The sequence below is a fragment of the Hermetia illucens genome, chromosome 6 (assembly GCF_905115235.1).
Source record: "Hermetia illucens chromosome 6, iHerIll2.2.curated.20191125, whole genome shotgun sequence".
In the NCBI taxonomy this organism is placed as follows: Eukaryota; Metazoa; Arthropoda; class Insecta; order Diptera; family Stratiomyidae; genus Hermetia; species Hermetia illucens.
Genome location: NC_051854.1, coordinates 64001693 through 64021890, shown reverse-complemented (window position 1 = coordinate 64021890; position 20198 = coordinate 64001693). Strand labels below are relative to the sequence as shown.

The window sequence follows — 20198 nt, the reverse complement described above, 5'->3', positions numbered from 1 at the left end:
TCGTTGATGTGCAGTCCAAGATCTCGTGCCAATCACCGCCTGCTCGATCTGGATGAAGGCAGTTTGTACGTCTCGGGTGGTTCTTCCCATGATGTCGATATCGTCAGCATAGGCCAGTAGTTGGATGAATCGTACCCCTCGCATTTACCTCAGCATCACGGATCACTTTCTCGAGGGCCAGGTTCAAGAGGACACATGATAGGGCATCCCCTTGTCGTAGACCGCTGTTGATATCGAATGGTCTTGAGAGTGATCCTTCTGCTTTTATCTGGCCTCGCACATTGGTCAGGGTCAGCCTAGTCAGTCTTATCAATTTCGTCGGGATACCGAATTCTCTCATGACCGTGTACAGTTTTACCCTGGCTATGCTATCATAGGCGGCCTTAAAGTCGATGAATAGATGGTGCAGCTGATGTATATATTCCAACAATTTTTCCATCGCTTGCCGTAGAGAGAAAATCTGATCTGCTGTTGATTTGCCTGGAGTGAAGTCTCTTTGGTATGGGCCAATGATGTTCTGGGCGTATGGGACTATCCGGTCTAGCAAGATAGAGGAGAATATCTTAAAGATGGTACTCAACAACGTGATACCTCTATAATTACTGCACTGTGTGAAATCTCCCTTTTTATGTATGAGACAGAAAATGCCTCGTTGCCAATCGTCAGGCATTGATTCGCTGTCCCATACCTTGAGCACAAGTTGATGAACCACTTCTTCTATACTTGGTGGTGACAGTATTTGTCCGTCGTCTTCAGTTGGCGGGACCTCCAACTCGCCGATGTTCCGGTTGTTCAGAAATTCATCAAAGTACTGAACCCATCGCTCCAATATGCCCATTCTATAGGAAATCAGATTTCCCTCTTTGTCTCGGCAGGATGAGCATCGAGATGTATAAGGCTTCATCCTGCTGACTTGTTGGTAAAACTTCCGCGCCTGGTGCGGTTGCTCCCTGTACTTTTCTAGTTCACAGACTTGTTGGTTCTCCTTCCTTCCTTTTTCCGTCTGTGAAATCGCTTCTCCGCTCGATGGAGTTCGTGATAAGTCTCTGCGCGTGCAGTATTCATTCTCACTTGATTATCAGAGGGGATTGTAGGTGGTGTCGTAATTCGAGCTCCGAGCATCATGCCAACGAGATAGTGGTCCGAGTCTATATTGGCCCTCCTATATGTTCTGACATTCATTAAGGCTGAGAGGTGGCGGCGTTCAATCAGCACGTGGTCAATTTGGTTGAAAGTGGTCCCGTCTGGAGAGGCCCACGTATGTTCATGGACCGCCTTCCGCGCAAACCAGGCACTTCCAACAACTATTTCGTGCGATACTGCTAACTGGATAATGCGCAATCCGTTATCATTGGTATCCCTATGTAAGCTATGGGAGCCGACGTATCGCCTAAATATGTGCTGCGTCCCTACTTGACTGTTGAAACCTCCGAGTATGATTTTGATATTATACTTGTGACAGTCTTCGAGGCTCCGTTCAACTGCCTCGTAGAAGGCAGGTATCCTTCCAGTCAATTAATTCGTTTCACCAGCCGGAAGGCAGAGGAGGAAGGAATTGCTAGTTGAAAAACCCTCTTATCATTCGGTCCCTCCACCGGTCGAGCTTAATTTTTTTCGCAACAAGAAGAACGCGAGCGTAACAGGCGATCGTCGTCGTCCACCATTATAGAATACGCACTTAGATGATAGTTCCTTCTCAGTCTTGCGCATTTAAGACTGAAAACCGCTAAGCCCAACTTAATTCACTTTACCAAAAGAGTTGCGACTAATTTAGTGTACGTTGTCGTTCTTCACGTGCAGCCATCTCCCTTGAGTCTGCTCCCATGCTCTTGTAGATGGTTTTGCGTTCATTATTAAGGATCAGCAGCGATCACCATCACGGCTGGTTCGGGGACAGTCCTATTCAGCTCTGCATTTGGGCTTTGCCAATGGAATCTGAATGGACTGCGCGCGGTAGAGCAGCACGGACTCCATTGCACCCATAAGAAGACGTCTCCTGGTAGATGAAGGGTTCCTAGGATTCGTCATAAGGCCAAAATTTCAGCCGCAAACTGGTATGCTACTGCTTTGATTTCCTAGAAATAGCTCACCTTCGAGTGGAGCGTTAAGCCAAGGTTCATATTACCGAATTGAAATCATTTCTAATAACAAGCGTTACCAAGCGAAATTGGCCGCTATGTATTTCAGCTCAACAAACTTTATCGAAGACCTCCATAACACCATCAACAGTGCAAGTAACTTTCTGCTCTAAAATTGAATTGTTTTGGGGATGAACTCCCAACAGCATGCATCGCTTCAGCAAGTCTACTCTTGATGAGCTTTTCGAGCACTTTCTCGGTTTGCATCATGTTCAAGTTCTTTCATGGTAAGAAGCGAGTAGCTTTCGGTGCCATCTAGGCTGTTGCTATCAAACCGTACGAGATGTTAAGGCAATAATGTCGTTCAATTGGATGCACCTACTTGGCGTTATGTGAGCAGGGATTCCGCAGAACCTCGATTTTCCGGTTGACAAACTTATAGTCGAGTCACCGCGGACCCCCATTCGCCTTGTATACTACGTCTTGTCGGCAGCAAGTTTTTCTTCTGTTTATTGCGCTACGAATTCTTCTTTTAGTTTCTATCATTGTGGTACATGCCCCCTCCTGGGCTTGCAAGCATTGTGATAAACGACGAAATTTATGACACTCTTTTTGCGGGTCGGCAATTTACGCCACCCATCGACACATGGAACATTTGCAATGGTTGGGTGCCTTCCGGGACATGAAAGTTCCGCTGGCTATCGTTATCAGGTTCATCACTGAATTTGCGACAGAGTCAGTTGCAATGTCAGCTCTGTCTGTTGCTTACCTTTGCGGAGAGTACGTTAACCAGTTTAGACGCGATGTAGATGGCCACAAACCAGAGGTGTTGGAGGACTCATCACCTGTCGACCGACGGTATCAGTGAATCCGACGCAAAGGTTACGAGAGAGATGCTTCTTCGCAGCCTGGGCACTGTAAAGTTGGCGTGAACGACAGGTTGTAGACGTGTGCCCATAGTCTAAGCATATGCACCGATTCTGATTTTCCCACTCCTCCATTAATGTTGTTCCGATCTTCTTGGAGTATTGCACATAATTTTCGTTGAATTCGAGAAAGCTTTAGGTAGCGTCAACCGAGAGGGTATCTGGAACGCCCCACGGAGGAGCTGCATTCCGCAGAACCTAATTGCTATTATCAGAGCGGCATAGGATAGCACAAAATGTCATGTGTTGCATCGAAGTCCGCCAAGGTTGCATCTTGCCACCGATATTATTTCTTCTTGTTATCGGTGACGTTTTACATGCTGCTTTGTCCCGAGGACGTAGAGGTCTTTAATGGACTATGACATATTTCTAAAAACACCTCCATTTCTCCAATGACTGCTGCTTGATCTCTCACTAAGTCATGAAACCTGGCCAATAGCTCTAGATTTGAAGGAGGCAAGTAGAGTTGAGTTAAAGAAACACCAACAAAACTATAGTTGCCAATCTGATGGGACACTCTTCTTATCTGAATTAGGATATCGAGGGCGTAGATCAATTTGATTGGCTTGGTAGTATTGTTTCGACGGTTGCAACGAGCTTGATGTTAACCGACGCATTAATAGCTTTTACATCTGCTTTTGTTACTTTGCCTAAAATGTGGAAGTGAAGTAGCCTCAACACCAACAGCAAGTTGAGCTTGTTGTCTCTGTGTTACTATATAGGAAAAGCTACCTTGTCATTGGTGTGCTCCTGAATGAGTAAATCTCGAACGGAGAACTTAGTCGCCTTATGGACCAGGAACCGGTATATGTGTTGATAAGAAGGAGGAGGTGGCAGTGGATAGGTTACACTTGTTCCTGTGGGTCGCCGAGAAAACCATTGCACAGAACAGGAGAGGAGGAATATAGGTTTTTCGGAAGACTTAGAGAGAGTTGATATATATTTCGGCGTGGGTGTGGCTGGCGCGCTGTGCCATGCTTAGAGGATATCGGCAATCATATAACGCACTATGTGAGTTTTTTTACACATTTAAGGGTTTACTTTTCTTACACGATCTCACTTGACTCGTCTACTGTCAACCACTTTTTATCACATTTTCTCGCAACGCCTGGTCATTAATTCCATTATTTCATCACTTGCTTGCTTCTTGAGTAGTTGATATCAAGTTAATAAATTCTATCTACATGCCAAGTAAGGCGGCAATTATTTTTTTAATATTATGCTCACTCGCCGTTCTTTCTTCCTTTTCAATAACTATACTAGTTAGGTTTTCCAGAATCAAAGTTCCTATTTGAAAATTAGCATTTTGTTAAGTATTCAGGATTTCTGGATTTGTCTTTCGTTTCCATTTTTAAACGTTTTGATTGTGAACATTTTCGATCATTGGTTCATCGATTTGGCTCCGCTTTCATTGTGTTGGTCATGCAGTCGAATCGGCCTAAAGTAAAATTACGCTTCCTTTGCTTTAACGAGGACATTTTTCCCTGAGTCAGCCGACATGAAGGAGACTGCGATTATAGACATTATATGCCGTAAAATCAAATAATTAAGAGTATTTAATGGTTACTGACTCCTGCATTGATGCCCTGAAATAGTAATCATTGACGTTGAGCAATAGAATTTTGATGATGTAGTTACCAGCACGATTAAGCAAAATTTTAATTTTTTCCGTTTATTTTCAACAGTTATAATTTATTTACATTTGAAGGCACTACTTTTAGGATGCTCAAATTTCATACCTTCTATTGGGATTTTTACCAAATAAAGCCACTCGAATTTGAGGCTCTAGCTTCTTACAAATACGGTCTAATCTTGAATCTAATGTATTGTCCACTTTCAGTTTTTTGTGAACGTCTACCACCTCAACACCCCCAGAACAGTACGGGGGTAAGTACATTGCTGTATCAATTTCTGCAGTTAATTCAGTTTCAGTTCTTTCGGTATATTTGCGAACAGCGTTTGGCATAACATGTTGCACTAATGGCACGTCTACTTCGCGACATCGAACTAATACTTGTGGTTCCATCGTTTGATAGAATGCCTCTAAAATGAGATTCTTAAGAATTTTTGTATACGTTTTCTCATTGTGGGTCATCTCATTGACTCGTTGACGTGTTTCTTCGATTAGAGAATTCAAAAGTTCCTGTCGTTCTGTCAAAAAAGCAATTCGATCATTATTCATTTTGTTCATGCACTGAGTTCTCTTTTGGGCCTCAATAGCTTTCTCTTTTTTTGTATAGTACTCAATAATTTTGAGACGTTCGCTGTGGATAATTCGTCCTTTTTCAATGTTGAACTCCTCTTCAGCTTTAGCATCCAGCTCCTCGATCTTTTCTTTTGCTTCTTGTTCAATGAATGCAATCATATGGTTTATTTGCTTTTGTACTTCATAGTCATTCATCGCCATTGTCGAGATAGTTGTAAAGAAACTCAAAAACTTAATAGAGACAGCCTAGAAGATAGAAAGCTTTTTGAAGTTTATCATTTAGCAAACTTTGTTTTATTCGATATGCCCCACAATTAATTAAAGAGTTGTATAATCGAATATTTAGTTACTCTTTAGTGAGTAAATTAATTCAACGCTAACAAACTTGGTTTCACCACTACAATGTTGCTCCTCTTCATGTTGTTCACTCTCATCAATTCGATACCCCTAGCAGTTGCCTGGCGTATTGATCTACACATTCGTTTTATCTGAGGACTCTATAGAGTTTCTGATTATCGGATGGAGGTGAAGGTCAACTGGCAAGAGGTTACAAGCGATTTTTTAAAGTTTTGTCTAAAGCAAAACCTTATTAAAGCCGACTCATTGCACTCATGCACTTTTTTCCAAAACGGCTAAACTGATTCACCCCAAATTTGGCAGACATATGGAAACTATGAAACCCCTTGCATGCAGTGAATGTCAAAAATTAACGAGGAGTTTAAAGCGGGTCTCCGCATACATTTTTTTTTACCGAATGTGGTTATGTGGCATATCAAATGAAAGGTCTTGATTAGTATTTCTCGAAACTGACATTAGTTTGGACGTAAATTGCAAAATGCTCGCGTAAGGAGTCAAAATACACAACTTGAAGAGGAGGGTGTGAAGCACTTTGCAGAATGCGAGGCCAAGGGGGTCTTTCAAAAGTAAGGGCAAGATGTCAATAGTGAATAATTCCTAAACGCCACTGTTTTTGTGACATCTTTGACATTTGTCAAGTGGACAGATGTACAGTTTTAACCCTAGATATTTACACAATAGAACAACGCCTGAAAAGTATTAGAACTTATTATGAAATTGGCCGATCCTTAATAGGGTTCATACAATATCAAACAAATTTCGCAAAGTAGGCTGTTGCGAAATAATTTGTCAGTGTATGGGCGTGTTTGATGAGTTGTGCCAATGTACGATGAATTTCAAACATATTTGGAATGTTTTGGGCAACAGAAACGTTTGTGCAACGCATTGTGCCGTGAATGGGCGTTTTGCGCCTCGTTTCATAATATTTTAAACCTGTATTTTCAACCCGGAGGGGGTGGAAAGTTTATGGAAGGGAAAAATACCTCCTCTTCAAACTTGATCAAAACTCGTAGAGCTCATCTTTCTTAAAAAGTGGCTAAGTTTGAATTTTCAAGCGCATGTCGAGAGAGAGACAGGATGGGGAGGGGATTGTAGAAGAAGAAAAAAGGCTCCCTTTTTCTAGCGGCGATAACTACCCCTTTAAATCTTATGGCTCATCAAAGTGAAGGTACATTAATGGCTAAACGGAGATGAGAAGGGGAGATCCTTTCTCTCAAATCCGTTTATCATAATTTTTCCTAGTGTTTGGACCGTAATTACTTTTCCAAATTTTAAAACTCCGTGTATGAAACGAACAACTTTAGGAGATATTGCATCGCGCTGTTGAGCATTTTCAACTTTTTACATAAGGATTTGTATTCGCCTTCATAAAAAATTCAATTAACACAAGAGTTGAAGCTAATAGATCATTATCCAGCGTGAATTGATTATTTGAAGATGATGCTGGTTTTACGCATAAAATCATCTTTAGAGATGAAGCGCATTGTATATTGGACGGATTTGTCAACAAACAAAATTATCTCATCTGGGGAGCAGAAAACTCTCGAGTAGTGTCAGAAACAGGGAAAAATCATTACATCCCCAAAAATGTACTGTTTGATGTGGTTTTGGGCTGGTGGTTTCCTGGAGAAGAGTCGCTACACTATATATTATAGCGGCCATCCAGTAAACCATGTGCTCGGAGTAGGTTCCTTAGTCAGCCAAAAAATGAAACCTGCTTTTATCGGCTTTGAAAACATAGGCGAATGGCTATGCACTCTCCGCTACCGAGGCAAATTTCGAAACATAAGCCTCATCAACATTCACGCCCCTACAGAGGAGACTGCAGAGTCGGAGAAGGATACCTTCTACGAGGCAGTAGAAGGAACCCTCGAAGCCTATTCCAGATATGATATCAAAATTATATTTTGGGATTTTAACAGCCAAGTAGGGACGGAGCTTGTATTCAGGCGATACGTCGACTCCCAGAGCTTACATCAAAATACAAATGATAACGGACTGTGGATCATTCACGCGAAAAGGTTGTTGGAAGTACCTGGTTTGCGCGGAAAGCGGTCCACAAACAAACGTAGGCCTCTCCAGATGGGACCACTTTCAAGCAAATTGACCACGTGCGGGTCGAACGCTATTACCTCTCAGTCTTGAATGTCAGAACACATAGGGGGCCAATATAGACTCGGATCACTATCTCGTTGGCATGGTGTTCCGAGCCTGAATAAAAAGACCACCCAGAATCCCCTCTGACAATCAGGTGACAGTTAACACTGAAGCCATCCACAACACAGCTCTCCGCAACAGCTATAAGAGGGAAATGGATGCCGCAATAACTGCAGTCCACAGAGATGAAGCATCAACAAATGATCTTCATAATCACCTGAAGAACGATATCATAAATACGGCCACAAACATATTTGGCCCCAGCCGCAAAAAGATTCGGAACGGCTGGTTTAGCGATGAATGTAAGCTAGCGACAGAACGGAAGAATGCTGCCTACCGAGTAATGTTGCATTTTTAAAGAACACGGGCACGATTTATCATGAACTCCGTCGAGTGGAGAAGCGACTTCGGAAAAAGAAGCCCCAGAGAACCAACAAGTCTGTGAACTCGAGAAGTACAAGAAGCATCCGCACCAGCCGCGTTTTACCAACGAACCCGCAGGATGAAGCCTTACACACCTCGATGCTCATCCAGCTGAGACAAAGAGGGAAATGTGATTGCAGACAGAATGGGCATATTGGAGCGATGGGTTGAATATATATTGGGTTGATATAACAACCACAACATCGGCGACTTGGAGGTCCTGCCAACTGAAGACGATGGAAAAATACTGTCAGGCGGTGATTGGCACGAGATCTTGGACTGCACATCAACGAAGGCAAAACAAAATATATGGTTGCGACGTCATTACCGAAAACCAACCAACCAACAACATCAAATCGCACTGGTCAAACGGGAAGAATAAAGATAGGAGACTACAACTTTGAGACCGTTGATAATTTCTCCTATCTAGGGTCGAAAATCACAACCGATAACAGCTACGATGATGAAATCCGCGCACGGTTGTTGACAGCCAACAGTGCCTACTTCTGCAAAAACTGTTCCGCTCGAAACGTCTCACCATAGGGTCAAAGCTCTTACTGTACAAGACACTGATCTTGCCAGTCCTCATGTATTCCTCGGAGACTTGTGTTCTTAGCAAGAAAAATTGCGAAGCCTTGGCCGCTTTCGAGAGAAAAATCCTCCGATGAATTTTTGGTCCCCTACATGAGGAGAGCGCAGAGACTTATCACGAACTCCGTCGAGCGGAGAAGCGACTTCACAGGCGGAAAAAGGAAGCACGTTGGATTTAAGTAAGTAAAAATGGGTGCAAAATTTTTTTAACCGAATATAGGTTTGTGGGGTATAAAACGAAAGGGTAAAGCGATGGAGTGCGGCGGTCCAAATGGAGTCAGCATATGATATCTCAGGCGTAAAATACCCTACATTACGATTTCTCAGAGTGACGTTTGGTGGATATTATTAACAAATTAATAATCGAGAAAGCGATTTACATACAGCTTTTTGCAATAATTATTACTTTATTTGTATTTGATATTTAATATTTTACAAATTTCAAATTTCAAACCTTCTGTTAGGATTCTTGCCGAACAGAGCAACTCGTATTTGAGGTTCCAGTTTCTCACAAATGAGATTTAACCTCGAATCTAAAGTATTATCAACTTTAATCTTTTTATGCATATCTGATATTTCCACCCCTCCGGAACTGTACGGGGATAAGTACAAAGCTTTATCAATTTCCACGGTCAGTTCGGTATGAGTTTTTTCGGTATATTTGCGGACAGCATTTGGCAGGACGCATTCTACCAATGGTACATCTACCTCACGACACCGAAGCAATACATGCGGTTCCATAGTTTGATAAAAACTTTCTAAGATCAAATTCTTTAAAATTTTTCCGTAAGTTTTCTTTATGTGGGTCATTTCTCGCATTCGTTGACGTGCCTCTTCAATTACAGACTTCAAAAGCTCCTGACGTCCCGACAGCAACGCAATTCGACCATTATTTAGCCTGTTCATATATTGAAGCCTCTTTCGAGTATCAACAGTTTTTTCCTTTTTTGCGTAGTAATCGTTAATTTTTAGACGTTCGCTTTGAACAATTCGTCCTTTCTCAATATTGAATTCCTCCTCGGCTTTAATCTCGAGCTCCTCAATCTTTTCACTTGCTTCTTGTTCAATGAAGGCTACCATATAGTTAATTTGCTTCTTTACTTCACAATCACTCACAGCCATTTTTAGGATTATAAATTACGAAATAATTTAAATACCTGAAAGGAACTGGCGATTTGAAATGCAGCGTTTTGAAGTTTAAATTTTGACAAACTTTGCCTTATCAGATAGTGAACAAGTTCATTTTCCAATTTTTGTATTTGGACCACAACCGAGTGTTCAGTGAGCGAATTTTCTAACAAACCCAAGTGGACAACCGAAATTCAATAAAAGGATTCGTCATGTATATTGGATTTTTGTATATTTTCTAAAACGTAAACGTTACTTCTAATAAAGCTGTTACAAAAATACGATTAATCGTTACAACAATTGTACATCAATTGAATTTTTCAAGGACTTAACAGATATTCGGTCAACAAAACTTAATGCCAACAACTTTTTATCACAAACATTTGGAAATACATAATTAAAGCTTTTGGAGAAAATAAAATACCATCTAGGAAGCTCTTGGATATTGTTGTTATCCCTGAGATATTTAAGACACAATTAACTATAGATTCAAATCACAATGTCTTAATGAGATCCATTTTAAAACAACTAAATACAACATTTTTCACCAAGGACGCCAGACGTTTTCTTCTGGCTCAGGAACGAAACATCGAAGTTCTGTATGTTTTGTAGAGGGTGGTTCGCTTGAAGGACTATCAAGTGCACTCGACCTTGATGAAATCGGGGATAATGGGACCGAATAGGAACCAGGGTAGCTTCCGCACTGAATCGATAGTGGATTTGTCAGCGGGGTCAGTGGGGTAACTTTCATTGGAGGCGGCTGAATTTGATTTAATCGTTGGCGTAAATGTCCCATAACTTGCGTTCCGAGATTAACGTAGTCTCCCGGAATTCGCGACAACGTCTGTGAGACTTCGTTTGCTGCATAGATATATCCTGATCGAAATCCTTCTGCGCGAGTCATTGTTGAGTTGCCGCCGGTGAGTTTCCGTTGGTTCTTTAGCTTTTGTAGATGTGTTACTGTTAATTCTAGGATATCTGCCTTTTCCAGTCTCGTCACATGTTCTCCTTCTGATTCTAGCGCGGCGACCATCAAATCCTTAAGCTCGTCCAAACACTTATTAATTCTCGCGCGGCGCTTTCTCTCCAACATTGGCTTCATTACTTTCCGATATTGGTATGTTTTCGACATTTCCATATTGATCGAAGCCATCGTGATGTATCCAATTAATTCCTCAAACTTTATCAGAAACAAGAAATCAAAAATATCCAAAACGAAAAACTAAACACGAAATCCAATGTTTCTTATTCGGAATGTTAACTCAAAGTGAACTAAAGGTATCTTCGGGATTTGATATTTATACTGATCCCTTCCCTTTCCCTCCGTTTGTTTACAGTATCTTGATCTCCACGTCTTCATATAATATGCGACTTCTGTAAGGATTTCGGAGGCCCCTATTCAAACGGAACCGTGGGAAACACTTTCGGACTCAGTTTCTCACACTACCGTGCCCACCTGCCAAAGGTTCTGATATGGCTCGAGCAGCTGGTCCTCAACGGTGAGGACCCTGGCCTAAACCCGGACACGTATAGCATCGAAATATGCTTGCAATGCGTATCGTAACCAATGCTCGGTATAATGCCTCATTTTCTTAAGAGATTGCATGTCGAAGGGTCTTAACTGTGAGTGATTTCTTTTCTTTTACTTGACGTCCACGCACCCTCCGTAAACAGGAATGAAGGGTTGGCTGCTCGTGGAAGTGACGCTATCGCTCCCTTGGACTTATTGTAATTGTCATGGTGCATGCAACGAGGTGGACACACTCTTGGCATGATGACTGGAGGAACGCCGGTGCCGCGTCCACGCAGGGGTCTTGGCTCCCTATTCTTGGAGTTCCGCTTTTGACTTCTTTCTGTTGTGAATCGAAATTTGATATTTAAGATAGCCATGCTCGTAATTGGACTTAAAGTTGATGGGTAAAGTGAATGGACCCATGCTCTTAATTTTATAATTACCTAATGAGACTGAATTGGTTTGCATTAATGCTTGCTTACTTGACTTTAAGGACTTCGTATTATATGTACATATGAGTCTATGTAGACATAGTGGTCAACCAACGACATTGAATAATTTGAGCTTTGAAATAGTCAATATAAAACGTCGGACAGATCTAAGGGACAAGTTAGATTATACCATAGTAAACAAATACACAAGTAGTCGGAAATAGGGAGTCCTAAGTTTAGTCGAAAAAAAAAGTAACGTTTAAGTATCTAAGGGAGTCTTTGGGTAAAAATGCAGGTGTATCCGAATAGTTTACGTATGAAAAATGACTTAAATGTAACACCTAAGCCGTTTAGATTGTGGACAACTATCTTTCGTATTCTATCACAGTATTTGTTGCTTCTCTAGAAATGGAACGAAATTTATGCACTTATTCTTCAATGAAGCTCCTTCAGGACTTGCGGGCGCGTTTGAAAATAACCATGGTTTCTGCAATAATGCAAAACTTTTCGTCGTGGGGCAACGAATGAAAATCAGAGGTAATATGTATTATGATCATAATAAGAAATAAAATAAAGTACATATTACAAATTCTGAAAACAATACAAACAATACAAATAAATTTTTGAATCTAATTAAACGAATTAGCGCATTCTCGAGGATAGTTCCAGCTTTCTTTCTCGAAAGCTTAAGGGGCGTGACGCGTTCAAATTTTTCAAATGCTTTATTTGTTAAGAAAACAAGTAGGTACTATGATGAAACTCTGCGTCTGTGTTATAAACATGTTTATGTATTTTAAAAAGTAGTACATTCATTTTTTGCGATGGAAAAACTGCTAGAATATGGCTATCAGTTATACCATCTTTTCATCCAGCCACCTATGATAGCGTAGCTAGGGTAAAACTGTACACGGCCATAAGGGAATTCGGTATCCCGGCGAAATTAATAAGACTGAGTAGGCTGCCCCTGACCAATATGTGAGGCCAGATAAAAGCAGCAGGATCATTCTCGATACCATTCAACTTCAACAACGGTCTAAGACATTGTTGTTATCCCTGAGTCTAAGACAAGGGAATACCTCATGCATCCTCTTTAACCTGGCCCTAGAAAAATTGATCGTGATGCTGAGGCAAGTGCGAGAGACACCATCCTCTTCAAGTCCACCAAACTATTGCTCTACGTTGGCGATATTGACATTATGGGAAGATCAACCCGAGACGTACAAACTGCCTTCATCCAGATCGAGCAGGTGGCTTGAGGTCTTGGGCTGCACATTAATGAAGGCAAAACGGAGTACATGGTGGCAACGTCAGCGCCAAAAATCAAAGAACGAACAACATCGAATCGCACTGGTCAAACGAAAACAATGAAGATAGGGCAACTTTGAGACTGTTGAAAATTTCGCCTATCTAGGGTCGAAATCACAACCGATAACAGCTATGACGATGAAATTCGCACACGGTTGTTGGCAGTCAATAGAGCCTATTTCAGCTTACAAAAACTGTTCCGCTTAAAACGTCTCACCATAGGGTCAAAGCTCTTACTGTACAAGACAATGATCTTGCCAGTTCTCATGTATTCCTCGGAGGCTTGGGTTCTTAGAAAGAAAAATTGCGAACTCTTGGTCGTGTTGGAGAGACGAATCTTCTGAAGAATTGTTGACCCCCTACATGAAGGTGGACAGTTCCGTAGCATACATAACGACGAAATCTATGAGCGATAGACCGTTTGGTTGGCTCAACACGTTGCGATGGGCGGGTCACCTAATCCATATGGATGAGGATGACCCAGCCCGGAAAGTCTATAAGGGCATTATCTATGGTAGAAAAAGAAAAAGAAGACGAGGCAGACCCTGCCTGAGATGGAGCGATGGTGTAGCTCAGGACGCCAGATAGCTTTTTGGGGATATCGAATTGGTGGACCTCGGCGCAAAACCGGGATGTCTGGAGTTCCTTACTTAGGCAGACATAAACCGGATAACGGTTGTTGCGCCGTTGATGTTGATAATATTTATTTTTTAATAAAACATCGAAAATTGACGGTGGACATGATGAAAAGACGAGATTTTAAGCAGTATGAAATTCTCTATAGAATAATCAAAAATTTACCCAAAAAACAATGCCGGCGCTTTTGAAATTTGACGGGTTTAGTGCCGAAAACTTAATGTAACCCCATTATAGGTCATTCATTCTTCTGACATATGATATGACATATTCAAATTACAGGTTATTTCGTAATTGTTGCAGGCCATACAGCTTCTCTATGTATAAAATATGTATATACTCGTAAAGTATAAGAGAAAGAAGCAGATGCTTTGAAGAGAAAGGAGCGATACAAGAAGCAAAGGTTTTTATCCTAAAACCACTTAAAATTCGGTCATGACACGCCACACTATATGATGTGCATTGGTTACACATTCTTAAAACCGAATTTGAACCAAATTAATAAAAAAAGTCAATTTTTCCAAAAATTGGACTCGTCACTTCCCCTTTATAGAAAAGGTAAAAAGGTATCCGAAGTTCATATAGTTTAATAACACTGGCAGACAAATTTCAATCTCATTTTTCATAATCCAAAGTATCATGTTTTTATCGATAGGTTTTGATAAAAATGTTTTTGCTTGTACAGTTTTTTGTAAATGTAAATTTATGATGTTTGGGGTACGATTTCGCTTGAAGCGGCCTGTAGGAGGGATACCTAGTCCAATTTCGACAATTAGTACAACTAAATGATGTTTTAAACCATGTACCATTTGTTTATATCTGATAAAAACTGGCTGAGTTACAGAACACCAAAGTTCCAATTTCATGCAAATGTCCGGCAAACCGGAAGCTAGACGTTTCAGATATGAAAGGTTTTGTTTGTTTCTTATGTAAGTATATTTGGGTGCAGAACTATCCCACTTGTAAAATTTTTTTAGTAATAGTACGATTTTGATCAAATTGGTGATATCATGCTTCATACTATAGTCTATATTACTGCAAATTTTTGTAATTCTAGGCTAAATTGAGGGGGTTGATTTCTCTAGAAACTAGTAATATATAGTCAATATAATATTAATTTGAGGCCTGGACATCGTATAGAAGCAGGTTTATGATTTTTTTTTCAGATTTTTCGGTTGGATAGTTTCTGGGAATGGGTCCGTTAAAGTAATCGTCACTTCCGACTCCCCGCAGCCGCCACCTTCCCAAAAAAATATCAAAACTAAGACCGGCTTCGAAAAGTACTAATCGAAACCTTTCATTTGGTGAAAAACATTTTACACCCCCCTTTTGCATGTATGGGGACCCTCCTCTTTAGCTCAACGTAGAAAGATGCAACTTACTGCATATATCAGTGTCACCGAATTTCGTGTCAATTGATATGGCCGTTTTCGAGAAAAATGTATGTGATAGACGGACAGAGAGACAGATTGACGGGCTGACAGGCATTGAACCGATTTTAATAAGGTCTTGTCTTATAAACAAAACCTTAAAAAAATGATTTATTTTTTTCCGATAGTATGCTTGATTATAAAATTTTCATGCCTCGTAGTTATTCTCATCTGGGCATGATTTTCATGTGTGATCGTGTGATGGCATATGATTGATGTCAAGGATGCTACCATGTGGTTGCAAGAGCACGTATTTCGGTATATGATAACAACATAGTTGGTCAGTAGAAGCCAAACACTTTATTGTGAAAAATCCGTGAAAATCGTTACTACGCGTTGCAGAAATCGTTAAAATTGTTATTTTGTGTTATAGTATAGTGTAACGTGCTTCCCTGTTTCTATAAACATTTGTAACCGTAAGTAGGACTTACTACACTGTCTGTACATCGCTAGTGGAAATATGATGTGCAAAGTATCACCTGACAATGCTATGTTTGTGGAGAAATGTTTTTAAAAAAGGTCGGAAATGTTGTGTTGAATCAGTGTTGGGGGGAGGGGGTATAAACAATGCTTCGGGTTTGCGTCTATTGGTCTGGACAAAACGGGGATACCAAACAGTGTTTGCGGTACTGGCCGACGTATTTTGTACTATATCGCAAAATAAGAAGAGTAATATTTCACATATGGAAGACCGATTGTATGGAGAGAGCCGATAATTTATCAGACTGGCTGTTATTTCAGTTTGATGCAACCTGTAACCTGACGTGAACATTCCTGCAACTACTGTTCCAACATTCTCGGCCTTTTTGTTCTACTCCGACAACAATATACGTCAGTTGAATGCCGTCTTTTTATTGATCATCATCATCATAATCAACGGCGTAACAACCGGTATCCGGTCTAGGCCTGCCTTAATAAGGAACTCCAGACATCCCGGTTTTGTGCCGAGGTCCACCAATTCGATATTCCTAAAAGCTGTCTGGCGTCCTGGCCTACGCCATCTTTTCTACCGTAGATATTGCCCTTATAGGCTTTCCGGGTGGGATCACCCTCATCCATACGGATTAAGTGACCCGCCCACCGTAACCGATTGAGCCGGATTTTATCTACAACCGGACGGTCATGGTATCGCTCATAGATTTCGTCATTGTGTAGGCTACGGAATCGTCCATCCTCATGTAGGGGGCCAAAAATTCTGCGGAGGATTCTTCTCTCCAACGTAGCCAAGAGTTCGCAATTTTTCTTGCTAAGAACCCAAGTCTCCGAGGACTGGCAAGATCATAGTCTTGTACAGTAAGAGCTTTGACCCTATGGTGAGACGTTTCGAGCGGAACAGTTTTTGTAAGCTGAAAGCTTTTTATTGATAGGGGTAAAAATAGCTTGAAGGTTGTCTTATTCCGTAAAGGGAACAATGAGCCTTTAATTCAGTTGGATACATAAAGAGTGTGAACGAAAGTTACGAATCGATGGAAATCATGCTGAAATATGTCAGTTACGACCAACATTTGCGGATATCTCAAAATAGTGACCATACTATTCGGGTAGCAAGGCGACAATACAAAGTATCCATGGTTCCTATGTTTATAGGATAGTCGCAATCGTGAGCAACACTACAATCGACGACGTTACGCGATGAAAACACGTCTTCTGGGTTCAACATCATGAATTGTTTCTCTCTATTTTTCCGCCTTTGTACATTAAGCTCGGTCTTTGGACGAATTTCGCTAAAATTTCTAGTTACTTGATTTAATGGAAGGTAGCCTATTCCGGTTCACAGCTTCGTTTTCTTATGTGGGATAGAAAGTCAGTAGATTCTCAACATTTTTCCCGGCTAGGTTGCACGTGCACTTGACTTCGTCTTTCAAGTTTTGGTTTTCACGCCTTTTTCACCAGAAGCAAGTGTTCCTAAGCCTTGTAGAGTAGAGTTTCCCGTCTTATCCTAGGTAGTATACCAAAAGAGAGAGTCGTTTGTTGTATTTGTTTTTGAGTGTTTGCCTTCCAGAGGTCTTTGGATCTATGGGCCTTTTTGGATATTTATTTATTTATTTGCTGTGCCCTTCCGTCCTCAACAATTCACCCTACTTTGTTTCCTGATTCCAAATGAAGAAAATGAAACTCTCGCAATCCCTTTTATTTGCTTTTGTTATCCAATACTTTGCCACGGGGAGCAACGATAGGTGTTTCTTTGTATAATAAGCACTTTGGGCGGAAGTTATTCTGTACACATGTGCTACAATTTTACGAGGTTAGAATAGCATATTGGCCTTCCATGAGCTTGCGGGGTGATGAAGAGAAAGAGAAAGGAGTTTTCAGGATCCGATGCAAATCAACGCAACGGAAAGGACACGTGCGTTTTCCTGAAAATAACACGTGAAGGATCGAAGCGCTCAATTTTAATAAGGTTTTATTTTCAACAGAACCTTAAAAACCAACAAAGGAAAGCTAAAATGGCCACTGCATTTATGCGAGCTGACGCCATACACGTCTTAGAGTGCAACAAATTTACCTGAGATGCAAAAGTTTGACTTTCTATAATATTGTCAATAATTGTCGGATTACTGCAACGAAACTTTGTACTTCTAGCAAGAGCTTGAGGGGGGTTTTCCGCTCAATTTCGAAACGCTAGCAATATACTATTAGTAAGTTTGTTTGAGCAAATATCGGAATGGGATATATTGTGAGACCTAGATTGCATATTAACGCATCGCTCCGATTTTTTTCAGATTTTTGGGTTGGCATGGGCATTGCCTCGCTTTAGGTGTGCACATTTTGATCCCTTACACGCACATTTTGCAATTTACTTTAAAATTAAAATACACATTGGGAGCTTTCATATGATACCCCACACGCATATGTTAGGTGAAAAAAAATGTTGCATCATGCCGCACTGTTTTGGAGGATGTGGCTTTAAACAAATCAATGAAGTTCCTATTGATAGCACTGGAGGAATATCTGACCCTGATTGGGACTTATTTCTGCATGCGTTTTCGTAGTCTTGTTGCGAGGCACAGAAAATTTGGTGAATTTGCCATCTTGATGTAACGAGACAGATGATGCGGACTGAAGAAAAAAAACAAAGCTTAGTGAATACAAACAGCGCACTTTGCTGCTATTCATTTTTACTTCTATAGACGTTCGGTCGAAAATATGTGAAGTTTGTTAACTAAGTTAGAAAATCCACTCCCAGCTTTCTGTTTACTATGCGCGATTTTGAAAAAGTTTAGGTTACACTTGTCGTGACCAGATATTGAATTTCCTAAACTGGAAGACTTATATGGCTTTCATAGTTTTCGCGAAAAAGACTTTATTGTTCTGCCCTCTTCAAACACACTAGTAGTCATTCTGGTCATACCCTTTTGAAAAGGAGATATGAAGACATAAATTCTGTCTGTGAAATAATAAAGAATTGTGAAAATAGAAATAAAACAAATCACCTCAACTGATGGTTCAATTCCCGACGACCTATATCACTTCTGAAAAGCATCTTCTCCTGGGGGGAGTGGCATTTTTATCATTTCTCTTTCGTGGATAGTTTTGAAAAAATAGCGGATAGTTTTGTAGCATTCCAAAAATGCCTGTTCCTCAATATAATTGACTATCGGAAACGGTAGCGCTGGGGTAGGGTGTGTTTATAAATAATTGCATTATAAGTTGAAACAAGTCGGGAAACCGGAAGCTTGACGTTTCGGGTATATAAGGTTTTGTGTTTCCTTATGTGAGGAGCATAATGTAGTTCTGCATTGGCTTATAGCATTGACCCGAGATATTGAAATCGCTCAGTTCTGGGCAGGTTACTACTATTGCCAGAACTCAGCGATTTAAATATCTCGAGTTAATGCTATCAGCCAATGGAGAACTGCGTAATGAAATTGTTTCACGCATTAATGCAACCTGGATGAAGTAGCATTCCCCAACTGGTGTTCTTTCTGACCGACGTATCAGCGCACGTCCCAAATCTATTACTGCAATGTCGTCCGTCTGCCGCTCTCTATCTTTCTGAGTGTTGGCCGACTATAAAGGACAATGAACGGCGTCTTGCGGTAATGGGGACGAAGATGTTGCATTGCACTGGTGGCGTGACACGTTTTGATTACGTCTCAAATGAGAATATCCGCGATCGATATGGGTTTGCATTGATCGTGGAAAAACTGCAAGAGAGGCGTTTTCGATGGTGTGGTCACGTAATTCACGCTAACGAGAATTCAACAACCAGTATTGGTCAGAACATCGAAAGCAATGGTAAGCAACCAAAAAGCCGGCCAAAACAATGGTGGCTTGATACGCTGGATGGGGATTTAAAGGTCTCACGATTACATCCTGATCAGGCATTTGATAAAATAAAATTATATTATAGTATAGTATTGAAGAATTGATATGTGATGATGACATCAGGTTGTAGAGTGCACGAAATTCACAAAAAATTGTAAACTTTTACCCCCTATAACTTTGTTAATAATAGTTAGATTTTCTTTAAACTTGACCAAATTGTGCATTATATTCTTCATTATACGCATTTTGGCATGCGTACTTTTTTTGTACTTCTGGGATGAACGTAAGGAGGGTGCCAGGTAAATTTCTAAAATGTGGAATATTGAAATATTGAACCAGTTTCGGAAAGTACTAATTGAGACCTTTCATTTGATACCCCACATGGCCACATTTTATGAAAAAAAATTTTGCACCCTCCTTTCACATGTATGGGAGCCCGCCCTTAAACTTAACACAAAATGGCGCCAGTTGCTGCATGTAAAGGGAACGGCAGTTCACAGACTCCTTCCAAATTTCATGACAATCGGTTCAGCCGTTTCCGAATAAATCGGCTGTGACAGACAGACAGACCGACAGACGGACAGACAGTGATTTGGATCTGGAGAAGGAAGTGTTCAAGCGAAGTACGACCTTACCGAGAACACCAGTAGCAAGAACAACCAATGATGAACTGAAGATGGATCGTTGGACGACAAAAACTGTAACAACACCCACAGCATATGTTCAAGATGCGCGACAGCAAGAGGTG

At 40.8% G+C, this 20198-nt stretch overlaps 3 protein-coding genes across 3 annotated transcripts; all 3 read right to left on the bottom strand.

The window, feature by feature from the left end:
• Positions 1-4650: 4650 nt before the first annotated feature.
• LOC119659789 (V-type proton ATPase subunit E-like) lies at positions 4651-5502 on the bottom strand. Its single transcript, XM_038068056.1, has one exon. It carries the CDS (start codon positions 5409-5411, stop codon positions 4731-4733), a length of 681 nt encoding a protein of 226 aa, XP_037923984.1. The 5' UTR covers positions 5412-5502; the 3' UTR covers positions 4651-4730.
• Positions 5503-9164: 3662 nt separating this feature from the next.
• LOC119659390 (V-type proton ATPase subunit E-like) lies at positions 9165-10008 on the bottom strand. The gene has a single exon (XM_038067451.1). It carries the CDS (start codon positions 9858-9860, stop codon positions 9180-9182), a length of 681 nt encoding a protein of 226 aa, XP_037923379.1. The 5' UTR covers positions 9861-10008; the 3' UTR covers positions 9165-9179.
• Positions 10009-10152: 144 nt separating this feature from the next.
• On the bottom strand, positions 10153-11121 carry LOC119659391 (enhancer of split mgamma protein-like). Its single transcript, XM_038067452.1, has one exon. It carries the CDS (start codon positions 11017-11019, stop codon positions 10411-10413), a length of 609 nt encoding a protein of 202 aa, XP_037923380.1. The 5' UTR covers positions 11020-11121; the 3' UTR covers positions 10153-10410.
• Between the last annotated feature and the right edge of the window lie 9077 nt (positions 11122-20198).